Source organism: Ruditapes philippinarum, unplaced genomic scaffold, assembly GCF_026571515.1.
Source record: "Ruditapes philippinarum isolate M1 unplaced genomic scaffold, ASM2657151v2 ctg3022_1_1_1_1, whole genome shotgun sequence".
NCBI classification, from domain to species: domain Eukaryota; kingdom Metazoa; phylum Mollusca; class Bivalvia; order Venerida; family Veneridae; genus Ruditapes; species Ruditapes philippinarum.
The window spans coordinates 36,201-63,793 of NW_026863095.1; the positions used below are offsets into that span (position 1 = coordinate 36,201).

At 34.2% G+C, this 27,593-nt stretch overlaps 1 protein-coding gene across 1 annotated transcript in view; it reads left to right on the forward strand.

Moving 5' to 3' along the window:
• The window catches only part of LOC132721128 (serine/threonine-protein kinase 11-interacting protein-like), a gene marked incomplete at its 5' end in the record, with an annotated part of 51,799 nt that extends 33,083 nt beyond the window's left edge, over nt 1–18,716 (forward strand). Inside the window, 1 exon segment of the mRNA XM_060705382.1 lies at nt 18,278–18,716. Within this exon segment, the coding sequence (XP_060561365.1) occupies nt 18,278–18,493 (216 nt within the window). The 3' untranslated portion in view covers nt 18,494–18,716.
• Nucleotides 18,717–27,593: the final 8,877 nt, after the last annotated feature.

Below are 27,593 nucleotides of genomic sequence, written 5' to 3' on the forward strand. Positions count from 1 at the left end.
TGATGGGTGTCTACCAAGTTTGAGCAAATAAAAGCCCTGGGGTCAAAATTGGCCCCGCCCCAGGGGGTCATTGATTTTCCTTATATGTACATATCTTTTAGAGCAAGAGGAATCAATAAAAATGTTTTTACACATGTAATATTTCAGATACAACTATGAACTTCGTGATATCAGATTAAGATTTAGATTTTACACCTGCTTTCTTTATAGTTTACAATATTACTAGTTCCTTGTCATTGAGAGTTTCTATATTCAGGTGAGCGACTTCAGGGCCATCATGGCCCTCTTGTACACTGATGTTTTCATGTTTGAAAGGATGATAACTTGCATCCGTTGGCTGGAGTTTGGGTCAGTTGGATCAAGGTCACAATTGTTAAAAATTGATTTTAACCCTTTTGCCCATACAGCCTTTATTTTTGGACAGATGTTTTTCATATTTGATAGGAAGATATCTTGCAATTTGCATGTTTTGTTAGTCCCCTACCGGTTTAACCGGAGGGAACTTTAGGTTTACCCTCCGTCCGTCTGTCTGTCAGTCCGTCCGTCCACAAAACTGGATCCCGCGATAACGCAAAAAGTACTGAAAATATTTTTATGAAACTTGATATATGGATAGATGGCAGTATGGAGATTATGCACATGTTTTTCTTTTCTTTCTATGTTGAAAATTCTGGTTGCTATGACAACAAATAGTCTGAAAATATGGCAAATTTAACACATAAACTGGATCCAGTGATAACTCAAAAAGTACTGACAATATTTTTATGAAACTTGAAATATGGGTAGATGGCAGTCTAGAGATTATGCCATCTTTTTCTGTTCTTCCTGTGTTGAAAATTCTGGTTGCTATGGCAACAAATAGACTGAATTTCAAGATTTCTGATTTAAATTTTTAAGCTTTTTCACTATAAGTTCTTCATTTCTTAAGGTGTTTACTTCAAACTTTAAATATAAGTTTCTGGTCATCAATCACATCATATGTGACAAAGTTTACAACTCTAGCACAAAAAATATCAGAATTACCTCCTTTGAACTTAGAATTTGTATGAAAAAAAATGTTTTCTTTTTTAAATAACTTCTTTATTTCTTAATGTATCTACTTCAAACTTCATATATATGTTTCTTATTATCACTGAACATTTTTGAGAAGGTTAAATACTCTAGCAAGACTATTTCCAGAATTATGTCCCCCTTGAACTTAGATTTTTTTTCGAGAAATTGGTATTTTGTACTCCAACTTCTTCATTCCTTATAGGATTTACTTTAAAATCCCACATCATAATATGACAATGTTTATCAATCTAGAATTCAATTTTCCAGAATTATCTCCTCCTTAAACTTTGAATTTTTCTTTTTCATTCTTTAACTTTCTACTTTTTTCTTCATGGATTTTCTTCAAATTCAAAATAAACATTTATTATCAACACCTACCTTATATTTCTTTTTTAATTTTCATCTTTGTTACTTACTATACATTATAGTTAATGCTATATTTGAAAATTGTTATTTTTTTACTTATCTTCTTTGTGACTATAAATGGTATCTTTAAACTTAAAGTAAAACTCACATCATATATGACAATGTTCATAAATTTAGCATCTTTATTTCAAGAGTTATCTTCTCTTTAAGAATTTTGCATTAAAATAATAATAAGAGGATATTTTTTCGTTTGCGTGAAATATGGAATATATTTTCACGAAACATGATAAAATGCCACATATTTTCACGAGCCAGAACGGCGAGTGAAAATATGTGGCATTTTATCATGTTGAGTGAAAATATATACCATATTTCACAAAAAACGAAAAAATAACCTTTTTATTTAATTTCATCATCAAACAAAATGGTAACGAATTCCCTTGCTTGCTACCAACTGCAATTGTACAGCGCGCAGTAATTTATGCGTAAGCACGCGCTGTTTGGCGCTACATTGTGACGTCATGTAAACAACTCTTTAAACGTCTGTACAGCGTTAATTACTGAATTAAAGATATTGGTGTTCGGATTAATTTTCTTAGTTAGACCGTTTTCTATCATGCTAGATAGCTTTCAAAACAATATTCAAGAAAAAGTTGTTTTGTATTTATCAGATTTTTCAAACAAAACGGCGAAAGAAGTCCCTTAAAATAAATATGAGTTTTGACTCCGCCCACTTTCATATTTATATTTCATATTTATTTTTAAAAAATATGAAATATATTTGACTGATATAGCACCATATTTCATGGGTAAAATTAAATAATTATGTTATATTTTGGTAACAGGGATGTTTGAAAAAATAACTTTAGAGTCTCCTTCAGTCTGTCTGTATGTATGTCTGTCTGTCTGTTCATAAAAACTGTTTCCTGAGATCACTTTTAAAGATTTTTTCCAACAAATTTACTTAAAATAGAGAAAAGTTGAAACATTAGTTATTCTTATTCATCCTGAGAAAATTGGACCTGTAAAAATATAATTTCCTTACTAGGCAGGGAAACTTAACACATTACTGTGATATAGACAAACTTAGAACTCAAAAGATTTAAGTTCATTCATGTCATTCATTCACTGGTAAAATTGAATGGCCAATGGCCCATCAGAATGTTGCTGGGGTTCTAACTGGTAGGGGACTTATGGATTGCTTGCAATACTATGATAATTGCTTGTTTTCCTTGATATTTAGTAAGAGGTCAGTGGCTGAAGGTCAAGGGTGCTGAAAAAATATTTTTAGGTCGACTTTATTTTTCTTTTCTTTTTTGTGTCGACTTGAAATAGGCGACATATAGGGGTTACTTTTGTCGGCGGCAGTGGCGTCCCCTTAGTCTTGTCCGGAGCATAACTCAGTAACTATATGTCAGATTGACTGCAATCTTGGTGTGCCTGCTCCTTTCAATGACCCAAAGTGCAGTGCACAAGAATCGTTACTTTGCACGTCTTGTTTTTTAGCTCACCTTGCACATAGTGCAGGTGAGCTTTTAAGATGGCCTATCATTTGCGTCCGTCGTCCGTCCACATTTTATTCAAATGACATCTTCTATGATACCACTTGGCCAATATTAATGAAACTTGGCGAATACTCTTTGTATGAAGCTCTATCAAGATTGTTCAAAGAATTCCATTCCATGCTAATGGCAACTAAAAGAAAAAACTTAAAAATTCTTATACTTTAAAATTGAAAGGGCTAGAGCTTAGATATTTCTCAAAAGGCATTGGCTTGTTGGTTTCTACAAAGCATATTCAAATTATGGTCCAGAGTTGAAAATTGGTCTCTGTTTTGGTGGTGAAAGGGTTTTTTTATTGCAGGGATACATAGACTTTCTTTGTAGGGATAAATTGAGATATTGTATATTGTATTTTTGTTTCAACTGACATTGTTATAAAGATTTTTTCTATTAAAGCTTTAGAAAGATGAAAAGGTTGTTGAATTTGAATGTTAATTCAAAACAGAGTCAATCAGAATAGCACAAATTGAGAGCTACAGTGAAGTTGATTTCCCTAATCAATAATGGATTCTTCCATTAAGTTCATAACATCATTCGTATATAGTATGTTTCGTTTCCGAAATACAATGTAAAATATTTCGGTTCTTGACAATGAGTTGCACATTTTATTGTCTAATTATTTCACAAAGAAACGAAATAGAACAAAAGATGTTGTATATTTTTTTCATAAAAATTAGCTGATTAAGATAAAAGTTTAATTTACGGATATTACTTTTACATCCTTCCGGTTTGCCGGAAAAATGATTTGCAAATGAAAACGAAAGGGAAAGTAAGCATGTTTTGCAACATTAATATTGCAAAGTTTAAATGTCTGCAGTCATTGTTATTAGTGTTTGAATGTAGAAAATGGTTGCTCTAATTGATTGCTTGCATGCAGTTTGAAAATACAGCCCACGATAACAAATATTTTATACAAGACAAAATAGATGTTCGTACTCCATGTGCTTCGTACTCAAGCTGTTCAAGAATTTAAGTTGCTGTTACCTATGATTTTTATGCATGCATTTTGATACATATGTGGTTTTACATAACTGTTGCGTTGTTTGTGGGAGGAAAAAATGTTGAGCAATTAAATTATTGAATTTGCTATGATTAAATTGTTTTGAATGGCAAAACCAGTAGCAACAATCAGGGATTTTGAAAATTGCTTCAATGTATTTGTTGGTAGATGTTAATCAGGGCTCTCGTTTGACATAGTTATATGGGTTTTGACTCCTGAAAATCGGGAAATGCACACATATTTGACACTTGATAAAATTTGCACAAGAGTCAATTTGCCTGGGAATTTTCACTTATGCATTAATCATTACCTTCAATCCACTCCTGATTACCTATCATATCCTACATATGTTTAAATCACACTGAATAAAAAGTGTGTTTTTTTTTGTTGTTTTTTTTTTTGGGGGGGGGGGGCTTGTATATTATAGAAGGAATATTGTAAGGCATAATTATATTATCAATTTAAACTTGAAAATCTACTCAAAATGACTTCCTCAATAGTAATTTTTGAAACATGAAAATGATTCATGTATACAAATAACACAAGAAAAAACTGATTTGACTCATGAAAAGAGTCTGACTCGTGAAAGTCTGACCCTACTGAGAGCCCTTTGTTTGTTTGTTTTTATAACATTTTACAAGATTTAATTTCACAATTTAACCTGTGTTTAGAGCCACTCATGTGAACAGAAAGAAGTTTTTGTAGAAGGAGTGTTCTAATATGATAAACCACAGATGCTTGGGGGTTAGATCTTGCCACCAACATGATACGCTTCGAGTTAACAATCTATCAAAAAATATATTAATATTTAAACACGAATGGGATAACTGTTACAACTAAAAAACTGGTTTTCAAAGATGAAAAAAATACTGTTTACCATCATGTATTGAGACTTGATTCCGGGCAGGGCCATTTGTCGTAACAGTTTCCTCAGCAACTACTTACTACAGCCTTATGATATTTGGTATACAGTATAAACACATGGTCCCATACCATGGGATTCAATTTCAGGTCTGTCGCTTATCCACTTCCTGTTTACCGACTTAGTTAAATTCATAATAATGGTCAATGGTAGGAATTTTCGTACAGTTTTCTCAGCAACTTCTTATCACAGCCTCTTGATATTTGGTATACATTAACATGTGGTCACATACCATGGAATTGGATTTCAGGTATGTGGCTCATCCACTTCCTGTTTGCTGACTTAGTTAAATTTTCGACATGAATTGTAAATGGAAGGAAATTTTCGTAACAGTTTTCTTAGCAACTAAATGTCACAGCCTTTTGATATTTGGTATTATGACAGCATTAACATGTGGTCCCGAGTTCAGGTCTATCGTTCATTCACTTCCTGTTTACTGACTTAGTTGAATGTTCGCCATTTATGGTCAATGGTAGGAAATTTGTAACATGATACAGCCTCATGATATTTGGTATGTAAATGCAATCCAATTATTTTGTCTTTGACCCATTTTTATTGAAGTACATGCATTATCCAAATTTGTACTTTGTCTGCATTATTAAAATTTTCATGATGTAAAAGCGCTGCAGGGAAGTGTTTTTTTGTGTTTTTGTTTTAACCATTACTTTAAAAAAAAATAGAGGTATTTCCTGTTGCTTTTGGCAACATTTGACACTAAACCTTTAAATGACATTAAAGAATTTTATAAACCTGGTGCTTGTTTTTAAAAGAAAAATACTTTTAAGAGCTCTTACTTAAGGTGAGCGATATAGGGCCATCATGGCCCTCTTGTTTAGTTATTGCCCTTTGTTAATTTTCAAACTTTATTTTTGTCCGGGCAATTCTCCTAAAATATAAAAGCTATGTACTTGAAACTTTGTTGGGTGATGGATCTCATTAAGAAGAATCGCAGTGCTCAAGAACGGGTACTCTGTACTTATTTTTAGTACAAAGTGCTCAAGGGTGAGCTTTTGTCATCACTCTGCGTCCGTCGTGCGGTGTGCGTCGTGCATCCTTCAAAAAATGGCGTCAAACTTTTCAAACAACATCTCCTCCTAAACCACATGGCCAATTGCAACCAAACTTTACAGAAATGATCCTTAGGTGGACCCCTTTCAAAGTTGTTCAAAAATTTAAATTCCATTAAAAACTCTGGTTGCCATGGCAACCAATAGGAAAAACTTAAAAAATCTTCTTTTAAAAAACCCTAAGAGCTAGAGCTTAGATATTTGGCATGAAACATGTCCTAATGAGTGTCTACCAAGTTTATTCAAATCAAAGCCCAGGGGGGTCAAAATTGGCCCCGCCCCAGGGGGGTCTTTGATTTTCCCTAAATGCATATAGTAAAAACTTAAAAAATCTTCTTTTAAAGAACCCACAGAGCTAGAGCTAAGATATTTAGCATGAAACATTTTCTAATGAGTGTCTACCAAGTTTGTTCAAATAAAAGCCCTAGGGTCAAAATTGGCCCCGCCCCAGGGGGTCATTGATTTTCCTTATATGCATATAGTAAAAACTAAAAAAAATCTTCTTTTAAAGAACTCAAAGAGCTAGAGCTAAGATATTTAGCATGAAACATGTTCTAATGGGTGTCTACCAAGTTTGTTCAAATAAAAGCCCTAGGGTCAAAATTGGCCCCGCCCCAGGGGGTCATTGATTTTCCTTATATGCATATAGTAAAAACTAAAAAAAATCTTCTTTTAAAGAACTCAAAGAGCTAGAGCTAAGATATTTAGCATTAAACATGTTCTAATGGGTGTCTACCAAGTTTGTTCAAATAAAAGCCCTGGGGTCAAAATTGGCCCCGCCCCAGGGGGTCATTGATTTTCCTTATATGTGTATAGCAAAAACTTAAAAACTCTTCTTTGAAAAAACCCAAATAGCTAGAGTTTAGATATTAAGCATGAAACATTTTCTGGTGATTGTCTACAAAGTTTGTTCAAATAAAAGCCCTGGGGTCAAAATTGGCCCCGCCCCGGGGGTCATTGATTTTCCTTATATGTATATAGCAAAAACTTAAAAATCTTCTTTGAAAAAACCCAAATAGCTAGAGTTTAGATATTAAGCATGAAATATCTTCTAGTGAGTGTCTACCAAGTTTGTTCAAATAAAAGCCCTGGGGTCAAAATTGGCCCCGCCCCAGGGGGTCTTTGATTTTCCCTATATGCATAAAGTAAAAACTTAAAAAATCTTCTTTTAAAGAACCCAAAGAGCTAGACCTAAGATATTTAGCATGAAACATGTTCTAATGGGTGTCTACCAAGTTTGTTCAAATAAAAGTCCTAGGGTCAAAATTGGCCCCGCCCCGGGGGTCATTGATTTTCCATATATGCATATAGCAAAAACTCCAAAATCTTCTTATGCAAAATTTTCTTTAGAAAAAACCCAAATAGCTAGAGTTTAGATATTAAGCATGAAACATCTTCTAGGTGTTAAGTGTCTACAAAAGTTTGTTCAAATAAAAGCCTGGGGTCAAAATTGGCCCCGCCCAGGGGGTCTATATGTGTTGATTTTCCCTATATGCATCTTAGTGAGTGTCTACAAAATTGTTTAAAAAAAATCTTGATTTTCCCTATATTTTAAAGAACTCTTTTAAAGAGCTAGAGCTAAGATATTTAGCATGAAACATGTTCTAATGGGTGTCTACCAAGTTTGTTCAAATAAAAGCCCTGGGGTCAAAATTGGCCCCGCCCCAGGGGGTCATTGATTTTCCTTATATGTGTATAGCAAAAACTTAAAAACTCTTCTTTGAAAAAAAACAAATAGCTGGAGTTTAGATATTAAGCATGAAACATCTTCTAGTGAGTGTCTACAAAGTTTGTTCAAATAAAAGCCCTGGGGTCAAAATTGGCCCCGCCCCAGGGGGGTCATTGATTTTCCTTATATGTGTATAGCAAAAACTTAAAAATCTTTTATCAAAAAACCAAATAGCTAGAGTTTAGATATTAAGCATGAAACATCTTCTAGTGAGTGTCTACCAAGTTTGTTCTAATCAAAGCCCAGGGGGTCAAAATTGGCCCCGCCTAAGGGGGTCTTTGATTTTCCCTATATGCATATAGTAAAAACTTAAAAAATCTTCTTTTAAAGAACCCACAGAGCTAGAGCTGAGATATTTAGCATGAAACATTTTCTAATGAGTGTCTACCAAGCTTGTTCAAATAAAAGCCCTAGGGTCAAAATTGGCCCCGCCCCAGGGGGTCATTGATTTTCCTTATATGCATATAGTAAAAACTAAAAAGAATCTTCTTTTAAAGAACCCAAAGAGCTAGAGCTAAGATATTTAGCATGAAACATTTTCTAATGAGTGTCTACCAAGTTTGTTCAAATAAAAGCCCTAGGGTCAGAATTGGCCCCGCCCCAGGGGGTCATTGATTTTCCCTATATGCATATAGTAAAAACTTAAGAAATCTTCTTTTAAAGAACTCAAAGAGCTAGAGCTAAGATATTTAGCATGAAACATGTTCTAATGGGTGTCTACCAAATTTGTTCAAATAAAAGCCCTAGGGTCAAAATTGGCCCCGCCCCGGGGGTCATTGATTTTCCTTATATGTGTATAGCAAAAACTTAAAAATCTTCTTTGAAAAAAACCCAAATAGCTAGAGTTTAGATATTAAGAAACATCTTCTAGTGAGTGTCTACAAAGTTGTTCAAAAAATGCCTGGGTCAAACTGGCCGCCCATAGCAAAAACTTAAAAATCTTCTTTAAAAAACATCTTTTAGATATTAAGCATGAAACATCTTCTAGTAAGTGTCTACAAAGTTTGTTCAAATAAAAGACCTGGGGTCAAAACTGGCCCCGCCCCAGGGGTGTCATTGTTTTTAACTATATGTGTATAGTACAAACTTAAAAAATCTTCTTTTTAAAAAATGACCTACAGCTTAGATGTTTAGCATGAAACATCTTCTTATTGGTGTCTACCAAGTTTGTTCAAATAAAAGTCCCTGAATTAAAATTGGCCGGGGGTGGGGAGTAGATCATTGTTTTTCATTATATGTGTGTAGTAAAAACTTAACATTGTGAAACATCTTCTAATGGGTTTCTTCCAAGTTTGTTCAAATAAAAGCCCTGGGGTTTAAACTGGCCCCGCTCCGGGTGCCTTTATACAGGTGAGCGACCTCAGGGCCATCATGGCCCTCTTGTTTTAGTTATTGCCCTTTGTTAATTTTCATACTTTATTTTTGTCCGGGCATATTTCTCCTTAATTATAAAATCTATGGACTTGAAACATTATATAAATAACACATGGTTTTGTGGGTAACAGTAAAAATATCATCCCGAGGAAAATACTATTAACAGTATTTTTACGAGGAATGATATTTTTACTGTTACTCACAAACCCATGTGTTATTTATTTAATTACCCCAAACAAATACTTTGATGATCTGAAATTGTCAACTAAATCTAACTGTAACAAAAATAAAACAAGAGTAACATTAAATAAAGTGTGTTTTAAGTGTACTTTAGGCCTACTTGAGAAGTTTTTTTTATTCTTTAAGCTAGTGATGATTCCTTACCAGTCATAAACATGCAATAAGCTGAGTTTTATTTAGAAAACAAAACACTAACCCATTGATACGGTTAAGATCTGTGAAATCTGATACTTCTGTATCCAGAAAACTCTCTTGGCATGGTTTTTGACAAAGTGCATTTACAAAATAACGATGATATCCTATGTCTGTCCACCATATCTGTAACATTTCACTTTAAATTTTTAAATAATCCTTTGTTGCATGCTTTAATCGTCTGCATGTTCCAGTTTGACACATAATTATTCACATTGCAATTAATTCTGTTGAAAACAGATGAACACTTTTTGACTTTTAAACAAAAAGATATTTTAAACGCGAAAAAAAACTAAATTTTATGGGTGTCATAGTTACTCTTGTGATGCCCTGTTGTGGTTAACTTCGGAAATAAGAATGAATTGAGAAAAAAATGGCGGCCATTTAATTTCATTTTATTAGCTCAACTATACAAAGTATATGGAGAGCTGTCCTACTCGTCCTGGCGTCCGAGTCCACGTAAAATAAGTTTTGGTCCAGTAAAATATTTTTCACTATCACTTTTTCATTCTTAAGGTATCAACTTCAAACTTAAAATATATGTTCCTTATCATCAACCACATTTTATGCGACAAGGTTCATAACTCTATCATCAATATTTTTAGATTTATCTCCCCTTGAACTTAGAATTTTCCTTTTAAAATACTAAGTATTTGTTTGGGTCGTCAGACCAAACAAATAATGGTAGCGAAATTTCAGAGCCTAATGCTATTAATTGGAAATGCCTAAAGTAGTCCACTTTTTTGAAGCGGTTACTTCCCTTTATATGTACACTAACGCCGAAAAATTCAGGGGAAATCAATGCGTGAAGATTGTCAAATGACAGGCGCATTAATTTTCAAGCAAAGTTGTTCCCGAATGGTCGAAGATTTCTAATATTGTTTCATTCTTTATAGATAAACATGATTACAGTAAGCTCCATGATTATTTACATCTGTGTTAAGCGTCGAAATAATAAGTTACAAACCCTAATTTAGAATAATATGGTTTTCTTCAGGCTTATAACATATAACTTCACCGTGGCCGAGGGGTTTGCACGCTCGATTATGAATCGAGAGGTCTCGAGTTCAAATCCCATTTGAGGCAACTCATTTTTTTTAAGTTAAATAAACATTGAATTGACTATCAGTGTTGCAATTAGTCTTATAGCCAATTTACTACAGTTAAAACACTGGAAAGCATTGGTGGCACTATACAAAAACAAATTGGTTTATAATCTCACAACCTTCACCTTTCTGACATTCTGAGACCCAAACAAATTCAGCGCCTTCTGTGCTTTGATCTTTACTATAACTTTTTCATTTATTAAGGGATCAACTTCAAACTTCAAATATATGTTCCTTATCATCAACCACATCTTATGTGATAAGGTTCATAACCCTAGCATCAATATTGCAAGAATTATCTCCCCATTAACTTATATTTTTTTACTTGAAAAATGTTATTTTTTACTATAACTTCTTTAGTTTTAAAGGTATCTACCTCAAACTTCAAATTCATATACATATTTCTTATCATCAACCAGATCTTATGTGACAAGGTTCATAGCTCTTGACGCAATATTACCAGATTAATCTCCCTTTGAACTTATCATTATACACATGTTGTGTGACAAGGTCCATAACATAGTGTGACCCTTTCCAGAATTATTCTCCCTTGAACTTGGAATTTACGTTAACAACTATAACTTCTTGTCATAAGAAGAAATATATTTATATCATAATGGATTTTTCTTTCATAGTTTTGTCTTCCTTTCTGCGTCTAGTATTTAATTAGTCGAGTTTCGCTGTCTCCTGTGACAGCTCTTGTTTAGAAAAAAGATCATGTGTCAAGATTTTATACTGTTAAAAAGTACTGTTACCTATGTAACAGTACAAAATTCTTAGTTACGTGGTACACTTGCATTAACAGTAAGAATAACTCCCAGAGGCCTATGGGACATTAACATTATCAAAACAGTGAGGGGTAATAACATAGGATAATAGATTAATAAGAACTGCAGTGCACAAGAATGGTTACTCTGCACTTCTTATTTTTTGAGTTATTGCCCTATGTTCATTTTCATACTTTATTTTTCTCCAAGCCATTTCTCAAAAACCATAAAAGCTATGTACTTGAAACTTCATGGGATGATAGATTTCATTGTGATGAAGTGAAATGTTCAAAAACCGGTACTCTGTAATTGATGATTTTTTAGTTATTGCCTTTTGTTAATTTTCATACTTTATTTTTGTCACAGCCATCTCACCTAAACTATAAAAGCTATGGACTTGAAACTTCATAGATCAGATGATAGATCTCATTGAGATGAAGTGCAGTGCACAAGAACCAGTACTCTGTACTTCATGTACATTTTAAGAGCGGTGTTTATAAATAACCTATATTTAAAAAGAAAATGCCTAAGTGACAGCTATACTGTTCACAAGGCGACACATCTGAATTGCGTAGATCTAGTTTGAAAAAAATAGAGGTATTGTTACAGTCATGTCAGTGTTTCCATTGCCGATGCCGTTGCAGTCAGCAGACTTGTACCATGATCATATCTTTTTAGCTCACCTAAGGACAGCGACCTCAAGATGAGCTTTTGTGATTGCCCATTGTCAAGGGTCCTTTGTCTGTGCATCTGTCCGCCCATGCATGTGTGCATTAACAAATTCTTTTAACAACTTCTCCTTAACCACTTGGCCAAATTGGTTGAAATTTTGCAGGGTTGAGCTAGAGCTTAACTATTTTGCATGAAACATCCTCAAGTGTATGTCTATCAAGTTTGTTTAAATAAAACCTCTAGGGGTCAAAATTGGCCACACCCTAAAGGTCATTGATTTAATCTCGATTATTCGCAGAATATTCAAGCTAATGCAGTCACCCATTTGTCTGCGACAGCGTCCCTGTGGTCAAGGTGGTATCTCCATAACTACTGAAGGGAATGGATGGAAACTTCACACACTTGTTCTCTGTGAATATCTAACATGACTGGCACATGTCCCATAACTCCGATTTGCTTTCTTGCATAATTATACCCCTTTTTCGACTTAGAAATTCTTGTTTAAGTTTGTATCTCTAGAACTACTGAAAGGAATGGATTAAAACTTCACACACTTGTTCTCTGTGATTATCTAACATGATTGGCACAAGTCACATAACTCTGATTTGCTTTTAAGGATCGTTGAATGTCCGTCGTCCGCCCACATTTGTTTGTTAACACTCTAGTGGTCCCATTTTTGCCTCAATCATCATAAAACTTTGTCAGGATGCTTTCCTAGGTAATTGTCCTTATGAGTTCGAACATGGGTCATCTTGGATGAAAAAACTAGCTCACAGGATTTAAAAATAGAAAAGTCTTGTTAACACTAGTGCATACATGCCATAATTTTTACACTCATTTCCGGGACACTTTTCATTTGGAGGTGGAGCATTGATCAGCTAACTTATTATTTTAAAATTTATATAGTGGCATACAACCTATATTACCAGTATTTACAACTTGCAAATTTAATGACACCATAAATAAAAGACAGAATGTCAATAATTATTAACAGTTTTTCTATCTTTTTAAGTATTTAGGCATCGTTAATTCAATCAGTCACAGAATAGAATAAAGCTATGTTAAGTAATGACAATCAAATTTAGCGGTAATTTTCACGGTGTTTGACCACTAATAACTGCCTCCAGGCGGATTAAATTTATACTGGCCAGTTGTTAATTACAGTGTATGACACTAAACAATTAATTTTTAATTGATCAAAATTATTGCCGATAATTGTTTGTTGGAAGGGGCACGTAGATATACCAATCAAAGGATTAGTGTCACCATTACAAGCTGTTAGGGGATAATCGTTCGTTATTAGCGTTCTAGACTAGTTTATAAAAACTTGACAATAAAATTATATATAAATGTAAAATTTCTTGCTTCAAAGTAGATTATTTTAGATTTTTTTTTACCGGGACATAAATCATCTCCGGGACGGACACCTTATTTCCGGGACTGTCCCGGGCATGCCCCTTTTTCGACTTTAAATTTCGTGATTAAGTTTTTACGTGCCATAGCTACTGAAGGGTTTGCCTTTTTGTGACAATTTTATGCATTTATTATAATCAAGCAGTGATTTACCCGATACAACATCTTAATAACAAGCCTTTGTACCTTTTTGGCAATTTTATGTTTTCATATAAGTAAGCATATTATACTCAATAAAACACCCTTTGTGACAACTTTTTTGAATAGTCGAGCGTCGCTGTCCTCCGACAGCTCTTGTTCAAATCAGGTATTTTCCACGATGTTTTAATTTTCACTTTTTCTTCTGGGGTGAAAAGGGGCTCCACTTTGACCTTTTGACTTATTTCTCAGGTGATTGATTCAGGACCCTCTGGACCCTCTTGTTACATTTATGGTGTATTGTTTTCATACTTGGCCACAACCCTTGGGATAATACCTTTTGTAGACCAGACTAACATTGACCTTCATTCATAAATGACCTTGACCTTTAAGGTAAAATGTCTAAAGTGCTCAAGGTTAGCTTTTGTGATCACAATTTGTCTGGCGTCCATCGTCTGTCAATGTGTCCATTGTTAACTTTTTATACAAACTACGTCTTCCAGAAACCAATTGGCTTAGTAATAGAAAGAGCGTCGAAACACGAGGCTATCTGATTTGTACGAGGGGGCGTAGCCGAGTATAAATCTGATTGCTGAGTGTTTGGATTTTCTTTCTCTTTTGTATCCGAGTCAAAAATAAAAACACGTTCCCTGAAGTCACAATTTGAAACCCTAGAAAAAAAACCAATGAACGAGCATCTGAATATGATATTTCTATCTTTATCCCTTACTCTTTCATCACAATATGTAAACCAAAGACAAAATTAACCAATCAATGGGCATGCTTTGGAGTGCGGGTAACTAATACCTGCACTCTTGTTAACGCACTGTGCATGTATATGTATAAGATTTAACTCTGACACATTTTCAACAGAAAGGCCCCCAAACTATGATACAAATTTAATGAAATTTTCCCGTGATGTTCCTAGAAAGAATCCCTTCTTAAATTGTTCAAATACTTCTGCTTATTTGAACATCTGGAACTTGTACTCTGCATTTTATGATTTTTAAATTATTTCCTTTTGTTAATTTTCTTACTTAATAGGCTTGTCCAGAGTATAACTTGGTCACTATAAGTTTGATTGACTCCAAATTGGGTACGTAAGTTTGATTCATTGACCTGAATTGCAGTGCTAAAGAATTCATGAGAGAGTTCTCCATTTGATCTGTCAGTGTAAAACTTTTCAATGGTATGTTTAGCTAACCCGAGTACAAAATGCTAAAGGTGAGCTTTTATGATCACAATTTGTCCAGCGTCCATCGTCTGTCAGTATGTCTGTGCCAGTACGTCCGTTTGTCAATGCATCTGTCGTCAACTTTTTAGCTCACCTGACCACAAGGTGAGGTATAGTGATGGGACTATGTCCAGCGTTGTGTGTCGTCAACAACTCTCTAGCAGTCACCGTTTTGATTTGATCATAATCAAACTTTGTCAGAATGTTTGTCTCAATGAAATACAGGTCAAGTTCGAGTATGGGTCATCTCAGGGCAAAAACTAGGTCACAGGAGCTAAAAATAGAAAAAGCTTGTTAACACTCTAGTGGCTGCAGTGTTGATCCGAATATTCTGGAAATTTGTCAGAAAGGTTTTGTTTTGATGATTACTAGATCAGGTTCGAATATGGGTCACCTGGGGTTAAAAACTAGGTCACAGGAACTAAAAATGGAAATTGATCAGAAAGATTGTTTTGGTGATTTTTAGGTCAAGTTAGAATATGGGTCATCTTGGGTCAAAACTAGGTCACAGGAGCTAAAAAGAAAAATAATCTTGTTAACTCTAGTGGCTGCAGTTTTGATCCAAATATCCTGTAAACTGGTGAGGAAGGTTGTTTTGATGATTGCTAGGTCAAGTATGAATATGGGTCATCTTCGGTCAAAAACAAGGTCACATGTGCTAAAAATATAAAAAAAACTTGTAAGCTCTCTAGTGGCTTCCGTTGTTATCGATATAACCTGGAAATTGGTCTACAAGTTTGTTTTGATTGATGTCTAGATCAAGTTCTAATATGGATCACCTGGGGTCAAAAACTAGGTCACATTGCCCAAATATGGATAAACCTTGTTAACACTCTAGAGGTCACATTTTTGACTCAATCGTCATCAAAATTGGTCAGAACGCTTGTCTAAGACATTGCTCGGATGAGGTCGATGGGTCAGGGGAGTGATCTAGGGCCATCTTGGCTCTCTTGTTATACAAACAACTTCTCCTCAGAAACCATTGGGCCAAATGTGATGAAATTTTCCTGGGATGTTCCTAGCATGAAGTTCTCCTAAAATTGTTCAAATGGTCATGCTTAATTGAACATCTGGGTCAGGAGGGCTAAAAATAAATTTTTGAAATGAAATCTTTAAAAATCCCCTCCTGAAAGTGCAAGGCATAGGGCTAAGATATTTTGTGTGTGGCATCATGTGATGAAGTTTTACAAAAATCTGTTCAGATTATAGCCCTGGTGTCAAAATTGGCCTCACTTCAGGGGGTCATTGATTTTCCTGATATGTATATAGTAAAAACTTAAACAATCTTCTTGTAAAAAACCGAAAGAGCTAGAGCAAATGTATTTGGCATGAAACATCTTCAAGTAGATTTCTACCAATTTTGTTCAAATAAGACCCCAAGGGGTCAAAATTGAACCCGCCCCAGGAGGTCATTGATTTTCGTAACATGTATATAGTAAAAACTTTAAAAATCCTCTTGTGACAATCCAAAAGCACTATAGATTAGATATTTGGCATGAAACATCTTCTAGTGGATGTCTTCCAAGTTTGTTCAAATAAATGCCCTAGGGTCAAAATTGGCCCAGCCCAGGGGTCATTGATTTTCCAGATATGTATATAGTAAAAACTGAAAAAAAATCTTCCTTTGAAAATCCCAAAGAGCTAGAGTCTAGATATTTGGCATGAAACATCTTCTAGTGGATGTCTACCAAGTGTGTTCAAATAAAAGCCCTAGGGTCCAGATTGGCCCAGCCTTAAGGGTCATTGATTTTCCAGAAATGTATATAGTTAAAACTTAAAAAAATTCTTCTTGTGAAAATCCAAAAGAGGTAGAGCTTAGATATTGGACATGGACTTTGTTCTAGTATATGTCTACCATGTTTGTTGAAATAAAACCCCTAGAGTCAAAATTTGCCCCGCCCGGGGGTCATTGATTTTCCTTATTTGTACTGTATATCTGGTATTTTTATTTTTCATGATGTTTCAATTTTCACTATTTTTCGCATATGATATAGTGACAGTCTGTCAGAGCTAAAATTAGAATACAACAACATCTAAACAACATATAAACCACTGACTCAGTTTTGAAATTATTTCACAAAAGAATTTGCTTTGTGATAGTGTACAAAAATTGTTCAGATAAGCTGTCTCTTGTTTTCAAATTGTGCTTTTGTGGTGAAAAGGGGCTTCACTTTGACCTTTTGACCTATTTTTCAGGTGAGCAATCCAGCACTGTGCCCTCTTGTTATTGATAGCTTTGTATTGGTAGTTATCGGTATTATCTGATTCTTTGATTAAATGTTACCATTTGTTTCTTCACTTTCACCCTTTTTTTAGCTCACCTGTCACAAAGTGCCAAGGTGAGCTTTTGTGATCACAATTCGTCCGGCGTCCGGCCGGCCATAAACTTACTTTAAACGACATCTCCTCATAAAGCACTAAGCCAGTTTCATCCAAACTTCACAGGAATGTTTCTTTGAACCTTGTTCAAAGAATTCAATTCCATGTAAAACTCTGGTTGCCATGGCAACTGCGAGAAAAAACTATAAAAAAATTGTTTTAGAAAATCTAGAGCTTAGATATTTTGTATGAAACATTTTCTAGTGAGTATCTAACAAGTCTGTTCAAATAAAAGCCTTGGGATCAAAATTGGCCCCGCCCTGGGGTCATTGATATTCCTACTAGATATATATAGTAAAAACTTTAAAATCTTCTTTTAAAAACACAAATAGCTAGAGCTAGATATCAAACATGAAACATTTTCTAGTAAGTGTCTACCTAGTTTCTTTCAAACAGAAGCCCTGGCGTCAGCATTGGCCCGGCCCCAAGGGGTCATTGATTTTCCTTATATGTAAAGAGAAAAAAATAAATAAAACTTCTGTTTAAAAACCCAAAAGGCTAGAACTTAGATATTAAGCATGAAACATTTTCTAGTGGGTGTCTACCAAGTTTGTCCAAATAAAAGCGGGAGGGGGGAAGGGTCCAACTTTGCCCTGTCTTTCATTGATTTTCCTTACATGTTTAGTAAAAATATATAAACTCTTCTTTTAAAAAAGCCAAAGAGCTAGAGCTTAGATATTTAGCAGGAAACATCTTCTAGTTGTATTTACCAAGTTTGTTCTAATAAAGCCCTGGGGTCGAAATTGGTTCCCCAGGGGTCATTGATTTTTCTTATATGTACACATCTTTTGGAAATGTTGTTTTCCCTTAGCAATAGCAACCAGTATTGTTTTTACACATAAACTATTTTAGATACAAATGTAAACTTTGTGATACTTTTTCCTATCATGGAGAGTTTCTATATTCAGGTGAGCCCTCTTGTTAAGGTGCAACTATGTAATTGAATTTGACATAATTATGTCACATCTTTACTTACAGTTTCTCAAAGACCTGCTGTTTTCCCATATCAAGGCCAAAGGATCGTTTAGCATTGTTTGTGATGCCTTTTTTTTTTCTTTTTTAGTCTTTCAATGAATTCAACCCGAAAGAGCTTAAATTAAGTTTTCTTGAACCAACAGCTTTTGGAAATCCCTCAACATGGATCATTTCATTTGAAACTATGAAAGGTGTTAAGTCATTTGTTGATGCAATACGTGGACCTTGGGAGGCAGAATTTGGAATATCCCTGGATATAAGCTCTGTGGCTTTCGCTGATTCTGAGAACATTAGTGTCGCTTAATAGTACATGTCTAACTTGATTATGTTGAAAGCATGGCATTATATATAAGGTATTAAAGCCTTTTACTTACCTAATTCATGTGCTGAATTGTTAGATAATTGGGCAACAAAGATTAACTGCTGCCTGCAACAGTAAAATATTCATTGAATTTTCTTAAAACTAAGTAATGTTCATGTATATACAATGAATGGTAATAAATTATAATATACCAAATTATCACATATACTTCTTGTTTGTTCTTATTCATTCCGGTGCGTCCGTGACCGAGTGGTTTTGACTTCAAACTACTTTGCCCCTCACCGCTGGGGGTTCGAATCCCCGACAGGGCCTATGGATTTTTTCATGTGAGGAAGCTATCCAGCTAGCTTATGGAACGTCGATGGTTCTACTCGGTGACCGTTTGTGCCTGAAATAATGCACGGAAGGGCACCCGAGGTGTTCGTCCACCACTAAAGCTGGATCGTCGCCATATGACCTAAACTATGTCGGTGTAACGTAAAACCCAATTAAACAAACACATTTATTCTTTTCTTTTGTAAAAACTACTAGTCTGATAAACCATACTTGCCAGGCTTGTTTCTTGGGTGAAGGGCTTCCAAAGTTGTTCAATGCAGAAATCTGGTTTCCATGGCAACCAAAAGGAATTGTAATTCTTCTTCTAAAGACCCACAAGGCCTAGTGCATTGTCCTTTATTATCCCCCGCCGAAAATTTTGGGCGGAGGATATAGAAATAGTCTCCGTCCGTCCGTCCGTCCGACCTTCCGTCCGTCTGTCCTTTCGTCCGACATTTTTGTCCGGAGCATATCTCTTAAAGTATTTGAGTTATCAACTTGAAACTTCATAGGTGGATAGACCTCATTGAGGAGGAGTGCAGTGCACAAGAATGATAACTCTACCTTGCATGATTTTTGAGTTATTGCCCTTTGATATTTTTCAAAATTGATTTTTGTCCAGAGCATAACTCCAAAAGCCTATGAGATATTAACACGAAACTTCATAGGTGCATAGATCTCACTCAGGAGGTGTGCAGTGCACATGAATGATAACTCTACCTTTCATAGTTTTTGAGTTATTGCCCTTTGTTATTTTTCATACCTAATATTTTACCTGAGTGGAGCATAACTCAAAAAGTGTTTGAGATATCAACATGAAATGTCATAGGTGGATAGATCTTATTGAGGAGGAATGTTGTGCGCAAGAATGATAACTCTTCCCTATACAATTTTTGAGTTATTGCCCTTTGTTTTTTTTTATGCTATTTTGTCCAGAGCTTATTTCAAAAAGTATTTGAGGTATCAACTTGAAACTTCAAAGGTGGATGGATCTCATTGAGGAGGAGTGCAGTGCTTAAGAATGATAACTCTACCCTGATTTATTTTTGAGTTATTGCCCTTTGTTATTTTTCAAAATTAATTTTTGTCCAGAGCATAACTCAAAAAGCCTTTGAGATATCAAAATGAAACTTCATAGGTGCATAGATCTTACTCAGGAGGTGTGCACTGCACAAGAATGATAACTCTACCTTTTATAATTTTTCAGTTATTGCCCTTTGTTATTTTTCATACTTAATTTTTCAATTCAATTTTTTTCTCAAAAAGTATTTGAGGTATCAACTTGAAACTTCATAGGTGGATAGATTTTACTGAGGAGGGATGCAGCACACAAGAATGATAACCTACCCTGCATTATTTTTCAGTTATTGCCCTTTGTTATTTTCATTCATCAGTATTCAAATAGGTTTCAAATCTGTAATCACTATAGCCATCAGTTTTCATTACCAAAAGACCTCTTAAAATAGAATTATTCTGTTCTACTTCATATACATTCTTCCTATAAGCAAACACATTCGGCGGGGGATGGCCATGTTGACATGGCTCTTGTTAACATTATTAACATTATTTTAATAGTTTTGGGATCAAATTTGGCCGCCACCCCAGGCTATTATTTATTTTCCTTATATTTTGTAGTAAAAACAGACAAAAAAATCCATACTATAAAAGCTTCAGCTTAGATATTTGGTATGAAACAAATTTATTGTGGACCTGTTCAAAAATTGTTTAAGTTATAGCGCTTGACCCCGCCCTATGGGGAACATAGATTGTTCTTACATATACGAGGGGTGTTCAAATATCAATGCTACTTGGCCAATATCCCGCTTTTAACCACGGTTTGAACGAACTATCTACTTGTATCGCATAGATGGTTGCGTAGGCTTTCAATTGATACAATAAACGTGTAAACCAGTTCTATCAATTTTTGACAATACACGTAGATCGATAAACGTTATCTATTCATGTATACTAAAGCTAAAATGGTTCGGAACAGGTCTCCTTTCACTGACTACAGCCGCTGTATTCCTGGTAAACAGGCGAAACAATATTAAATGAAATATGTCGTGTTCATTGGGACAATGAACGTTCTTTTTCATGTGTCACACGGTGGTGTAAGAAATGTAAAAGTGGTTTGGATTCAGTAAAAGGTGCACCTCATGCACGCCATGCAAAAACTGCAACTTCGCCAAAAATGGTTGAAAACGTGAATGATTTGATTGCTACTGATGCAAGATTTACAACAAGGTATATAGCTAAATGCGTTGGTATCTGTGTAGGAGCCGCTCATACAATTTATTAGATGTGATTTAAAAATGAGAAGGATAAGTGCCAGATGGATGCCTAATCACCTTACAAAAGAGCAAAAAACTTGCCTGAGTTAGTGTTAGCCGGGTCAAATTGCAGATATGATACGGGAGTCTAAAAAGAAAAGAATATGTTGTTAATTCATTGCCTTATTCTTTCTCATTAAAACATTGCGAAGACTGCCGTTGCATAATAACATAAATGTGGCATTGTAACAATTCACGTATTGTTCACAACTAAAAATAACAATGTAATGTTCAACTTTACTCATGTCTAGGGGTACATGCAAAGAGTATTAAAATATAAATCATTAATTATCATGATAATACTGCAATGTAAAATGTTTGGAATGAATAATAATAACATGATTAACAACACAACCTTAATTATTTATATATCTGATTGAAATAAGAACATATTAAACTGATGATTACTAAACTGCTACTATAGATACTAAACTTGAGAGTTCACTATTATGCATAAAACAATAACAACCTTAATCATTGGCATAAATGATAATACTGACAATCAATTTATTTGGCACTTATAACTGTATATACTTAACAAAAGATGAAAGATAATAATGAATTTTTATATGTTCAGCTCGACAAATAGCATATAAACAATGTTCAAAACAATATTTTATATGTTCGACTTTCTGTCGGTTTTTTTACCGAGCTCTATCCAAATATGGCATAACACGTGCTTTTCTAGCTAATTGTCTAAACAATTATAATACATTATTACTAAACTGTATTTCACTTATAAAAAGTTCATAATTATCATGTTAAATAGTTATTAACAATAATCAGTAAATATATGATGATATAAAGATGAATCTCAAAATACGTATGTAAAACGTTTATCCGCGAAATCATATGACTCTAACTTTAAACATGTTTGCCAACTAAATAATACAATGTCAGTGATAACAGTTATGATAAAGAAAAAATACAATGAATAAACCTATCGAGGAAAGTCTTTTTCTTTGTCTTACTTGAAAGTACTTACCTAAAAAGAAAAGAATATGTTGTTAATTCATTGCCTTTATTCTTTCACATTAAAACATGGCGGAGACTGCGCCAAATTACCGCAAAGAATAACTTACGCAAAGAAAGCTCAACATTTTTTAAAGGGGTGCCTTCATCACCCTCACATAAGAATCTCCAAAAATTGTTGAAAAAGGTCCTTGAAAACAACAATCAATCTTTCGCAAATATAATCACTGGCAATGAGACGTGGGTTCACTTTTATGAGCCATTAGATACATAACAAAATATGGGCAAGCAAAGGAAGTCGAAGACCTTGCATAGCAAAACGCACCAATTAATGAGCGTCAAAAGTGTCATGTATGTAACTTTCCTTACCAATCAAGGTCCTGTTCTTTAAATTGTTGTACCAAAAGGTATTTGTAAATGCCAAGTTTAACAAAGGGAAGGTCCTTCATAAATTAAAGAAATATTTTTTAAAAAAACGTTGATCAGCAACTGGTCTTCCTGGTGTCAAGTGGTTGCATGACAATGCTTCATCACACAAAGCAGCCATTGTATGAGAATATCTGAAACAGGAAAAGGTTGTCCAGCTTCCTCAACCTCCTTATTCGGCTGATCTTGCCTCTTGTAACTTTTTAACCAGGTTTTCCGAAGGAAAAAACTGGTTATTAGATTGAGGTATGTCGGCGGACGGGCGGGCGTTAACAATTTCTTCTGTGCGCAACTCCTACATTTCTCAACGGATTTTGACCAAACTTTCACAGAAGCTTTGTCATTAAGTGCCCTGGCGCATATTGTCGGGGTTTTGCCATTGGATAATATTTGACCTAATTATGGCCCTTTGTTGTTTTTTCTTATATAGAATATATAGTGAACAATTTCTTCTGTGCGCAACTCCTCCATCATTTCTCAACGGATTTTGACCAAACTTTCACAGAAGCTTTGTCATCAAGTGCCCTGGCACATATTGTCGGGGTTTTGCGATTGGATAATATTTGACCTAATTATGGCCCTTTGTTGTTTTTTCTTATATAGAATATATAGTGAACAATTTCTTCTGTGCGCAACTCCTCCTATATTTTTCTACGGATTTTGACCAAACATTTACAGAAGCTTTGTCATCAAGTGCCCTGGCACATATTGTCCGGGTTTTGCCATTGGATAATATTTGACCTAATTATGGCCCTTTGTTTTTTTTCCTTATATAGAATATATAGTGAACAATTTCTTCTGTGCGCAACTCTTCCTACATTTCTCAACGGATTTTGACCAAACTTTCACAGAAGCTTTGTTATCAAGTGCCCTGGCACATATTGTCGGGGTTTTGTGATTGGATAATATTTGATGTAATTATGGCCCTTTGTTTTTTTCCTTATACAGAATATCTAGTGAACAAATTCTTCTGTGCTGAACTAGTCCTACATTTCTCAACAGATTTTGTTCAAACTTTCACAGAAGCTTTGTTATCAAGTGCCCTGGCGCATATTGTCAGGGTTTTGTGATTGGATAATATTTGACCTACTTATGCCCCTTTGTTTTTTTTCCTTATACAGAATTATCAATATATAGTGAACAAATTCTTCTGTGCTGAACTCGTCCTACATTTCTCAACAGATTTTGTTCAAACTTTCACAGAAGCTTTGTCATCATGTGCCCTGGCGCATATTGTAGAGGTTTTGTGATTGGATAATTTTTGACCTAATTATGGCCCTTTGTTTTTTTTCCTTATACAGAATACATTTTTTCCTTATACAGAATATACAGTGAACACTTCTTCTGTGGCAATTCCTCCTACATTATTCATGTTTTACATTGCACATAGTTACATTGTTTATTGCTTGCATTTGTATTACAAATACAACATATTTATCTACAATGGAGATAATTGAAAACCTGGTTTCGTGGCATTGCCATGTTTCTTGTTTCCTATTTCCGGGGCGCAAAAAAACACCTTGCTGGAAGAAAATATCGAGCTTGAAAAAAAATCTCAGTTCAGCTATTTTCCATTGTCTGAACAGTATACCTCGAAAACTTTATAAAAACGCATTTAAAAATTGTATTAAAAGATAAAAACTCACATGGTGGTGAGTATTTTGAAGGATTAAGAAAATTATTTTGGCACTGTTTGTTAAGCACTTCTGAAAATTGACCCAGTTGCATTCATATTTGAAAACCCCTCGTATAGTAAAAACTTTTCTTAAAAAAATCTCTAAAATTCTAAAAATAAAAAATTCCATTTAAAGCTTAGTTTTTGACATGAAACTTTATCTAGGAGACCTCTACTAACTTTGTTTAAGTTATAGCCCTTTGGTCAAAATTGACCCCCGCCCCAGGGTGTCATGGCTTTTCCTTATATACTAAATATTCCAAAAATGTCCTTGAAAACTGCAAGGGCTATATCTTACAATATGTAACATGAAACATAGTCTTGTGAACCTCAACACATTTATTCAAATTATAGCATTGTTATCGCCCAATGGGCAGGTCCCCTTGGACAGATATTCCGAACCGCACCGTATGACAGATATTGTTAATTCAGTTAAGCAAACAAACCTTCTGGTTCTCTGTTACGATAATATGTGCAGACTGATACTCATTTTCGAGAAATTAAACGTCTGTGTATGGTCTGTACAAAATTTCACAGTTGCGTAAGAACTCACTAAACCTTTCATGGTTCATAAACTATATACACTGCTTTTATATCTCTTTGTAAGTTAAAGACACGGATAATTTCTCAAGATTGACGGTAACAATTCCATTGTCAAAAGTAAATGAACAAGCAATTTTCATAATATTGCAAGCAATTCATAAGTCCCCTACCGGTAAGAACACGAGCAACATTCTGAAAGAGATTGGCCATTCAATTATACCATTTGTTGAATGAATGAAGGAATGAACTTGAATCTTTTGAGTTTTTAGTTTGTCTGTATCATAGTAATGTCTAACGTTTCCCTGTCTAGTTTATAATGTTAAATTATGTTTATACAACAGATAATGAAAAGATCCAATTTTCTGATGATAAAAAATTATAACTTATGTTTCAACTTTCTTCAATTTTAAGTAAACTTGTTGGCAAAGTTCAATGTTCTTTAAAAGTGATCTCATGAAACAGTTTTTAGAAACGGACAGACAGACGGACTGAAAGACTTTCTGAGGGTATATCTTTAAACATCCATAAATGTTACAAGAATGTAACATTTTTAAAATTAATGAAAAGTGAAAAGATAACAATTTGCAAATATACCTTTCATAGTAACAAAGAAGATTTTTTTTTCTAAATCTAATAAATTTCAAGTTCAAAATAAAAATAATCATAGAAACCAGCGACTCACATAATTGTGATGTAGGCTATCTATTATCTATTTTTATGAAACTTTAAATATACTGTGAATCCGGTGTTATTCCCAATGTTTTAATTTTCGCGAAATTGTTGGGTCGCGAATTTATGATGCCGCGTAAATTTTATAACAACATACATTGTACAAATATTTTATCCGATAACAAAATTGTCCGCATTGTGATCAAATTTGAAAATTAATCTTAAAAAGAATGTGTGCAATGTTTTATTTACATAAAAATAAAGATATGAAGATTTTCTAACATCTTTTTTTCACTTCCCGATCAAATTGGTTTTATTTCTGGTAGCTTCATAGGAGAAAAAACACAAGGACCATATATGATCTTTTGCATAATTCAGAAAAAAATGAAATACTAGGTTTATTATTGCAAATTGATTAGTCGCCGGTAGAAACCGGCGACTATATCTATAACAGTTTAATATTATACCTATGGTAGGAGAAGCCCTAAATATCTGAAAATAAAAGCATATCAATTATTGAACAATTAAAGACCACAATTATTTTTCAGTAATCTCAAAAATTCAAACATACGACAACTTTGCTCAAAAAAATGAAATATACGCATATTGACATCTTAAAAAGCAACAATAAAATGAATCAATAATGTATCCCTAAGGATCAGTCATTATATTTAGGGTACTTTTACTTTTTTGTATATGTCAAGCGTTGCTTTTTATGATATATAAATCATGAATGATAATTGAAATGACACTTAAATTATTTGGTTGTTTATATTTTATGAGACCTATTATATTTCATTATTTCATCTAATTATAAACAAATTCTCCCTGTTCTTTTGTAAGAATCACGTGACTACACGTTGTATGTTGTCGTTATAAAATAGTTTAATAGTAACAGATTGCTGATAAGACATACAGGTAACTTGTTAATGGTTGGCAAAAGCTATGGCGGCTGATAAGATGCAAATCATTGTAATTTTGTATAAACAATTACACTGTTATTTTTCGTTAATGAGTTTCATATTTTATATCATTAGAAAAACCTGTATATTCATATTTTACACATTAAAATAAAATTACAAAACCTTTTCCTTTTTTCTTGGTAAAGGGTTTAACTTGGCCCGTTCTGTAAAACTTTTGACAAGAACGTCCAATAGTTTTGTTTAGGTTGAACAACACTAAATAATTGTATGCTTAAGAGGCACATTATTGAAATATATAATGGTAAGCGTTGATTTCGTTATATTCCGTCGGTTTCCGTCGCGCAGGGTTCCAAAACGGTATGACGGTAGTGGTCCAGAATCGTGTTAGATACATAGAAGAAATAATAAACTATCTTTGTGTTGATAGGGTGTCGCACTGAAAGGCAATTAAACGTTAATTATATCGTATGTAACGATGGGAATACATGTATTGATTTTAACTTAATTATATATATTTTCGATACCGCACAATAATGATGGACAACACTTTTACAGTAGAATTGTCACAATATGGACTACGATAGAACACAGGCTGATCACAACAAAGCACCACTCAGTACAAACTATTTAACATTTATTTACAAAATAAATGAATATTTATAGTGAAAGTGAATGGTATGAAATGAATGAAAAGAAAAAAAAATCAAAGTTCCGTGTCACGTTTCTAATGTCCTGTCGAATAGCACTTTTTTCCGGTGGCGTAACTCAAAATAAATAGTTAATGATGCTCGAGATGTGACCCATCCAAAGCAGAGAGATCGATTCTGTACTGTCTACAGAGTGTAGATCCAAGACTGTGGATGTGGGGTCGCTACGTCACAATCTCCACTATCGTCGCTATGTTGAACACATACGTGATTCAAAATTAAGGGTGAATCCTCCGAGTAGAAGCTACAAAATATAAAACATGGTTAATATCCATGGTACACAAATATAAGGGTATAAGTATGTCCCTTTGGAATAGCCAGACCTTTGTCGGATTTCTATAAACAAAGCTTCTATAAAAATATAATGTCCCTTATGGGACGCCATACACACTGGTGTAACAAATTCAACGTTGATTATATATCGTAGCACGTTGTAAGATATAAAACATGATGCCAGACCGGATGCCACCTAAATATCGACGAAATCCTTCCTTGAATCGAATCCATATTATTTCGTACAAA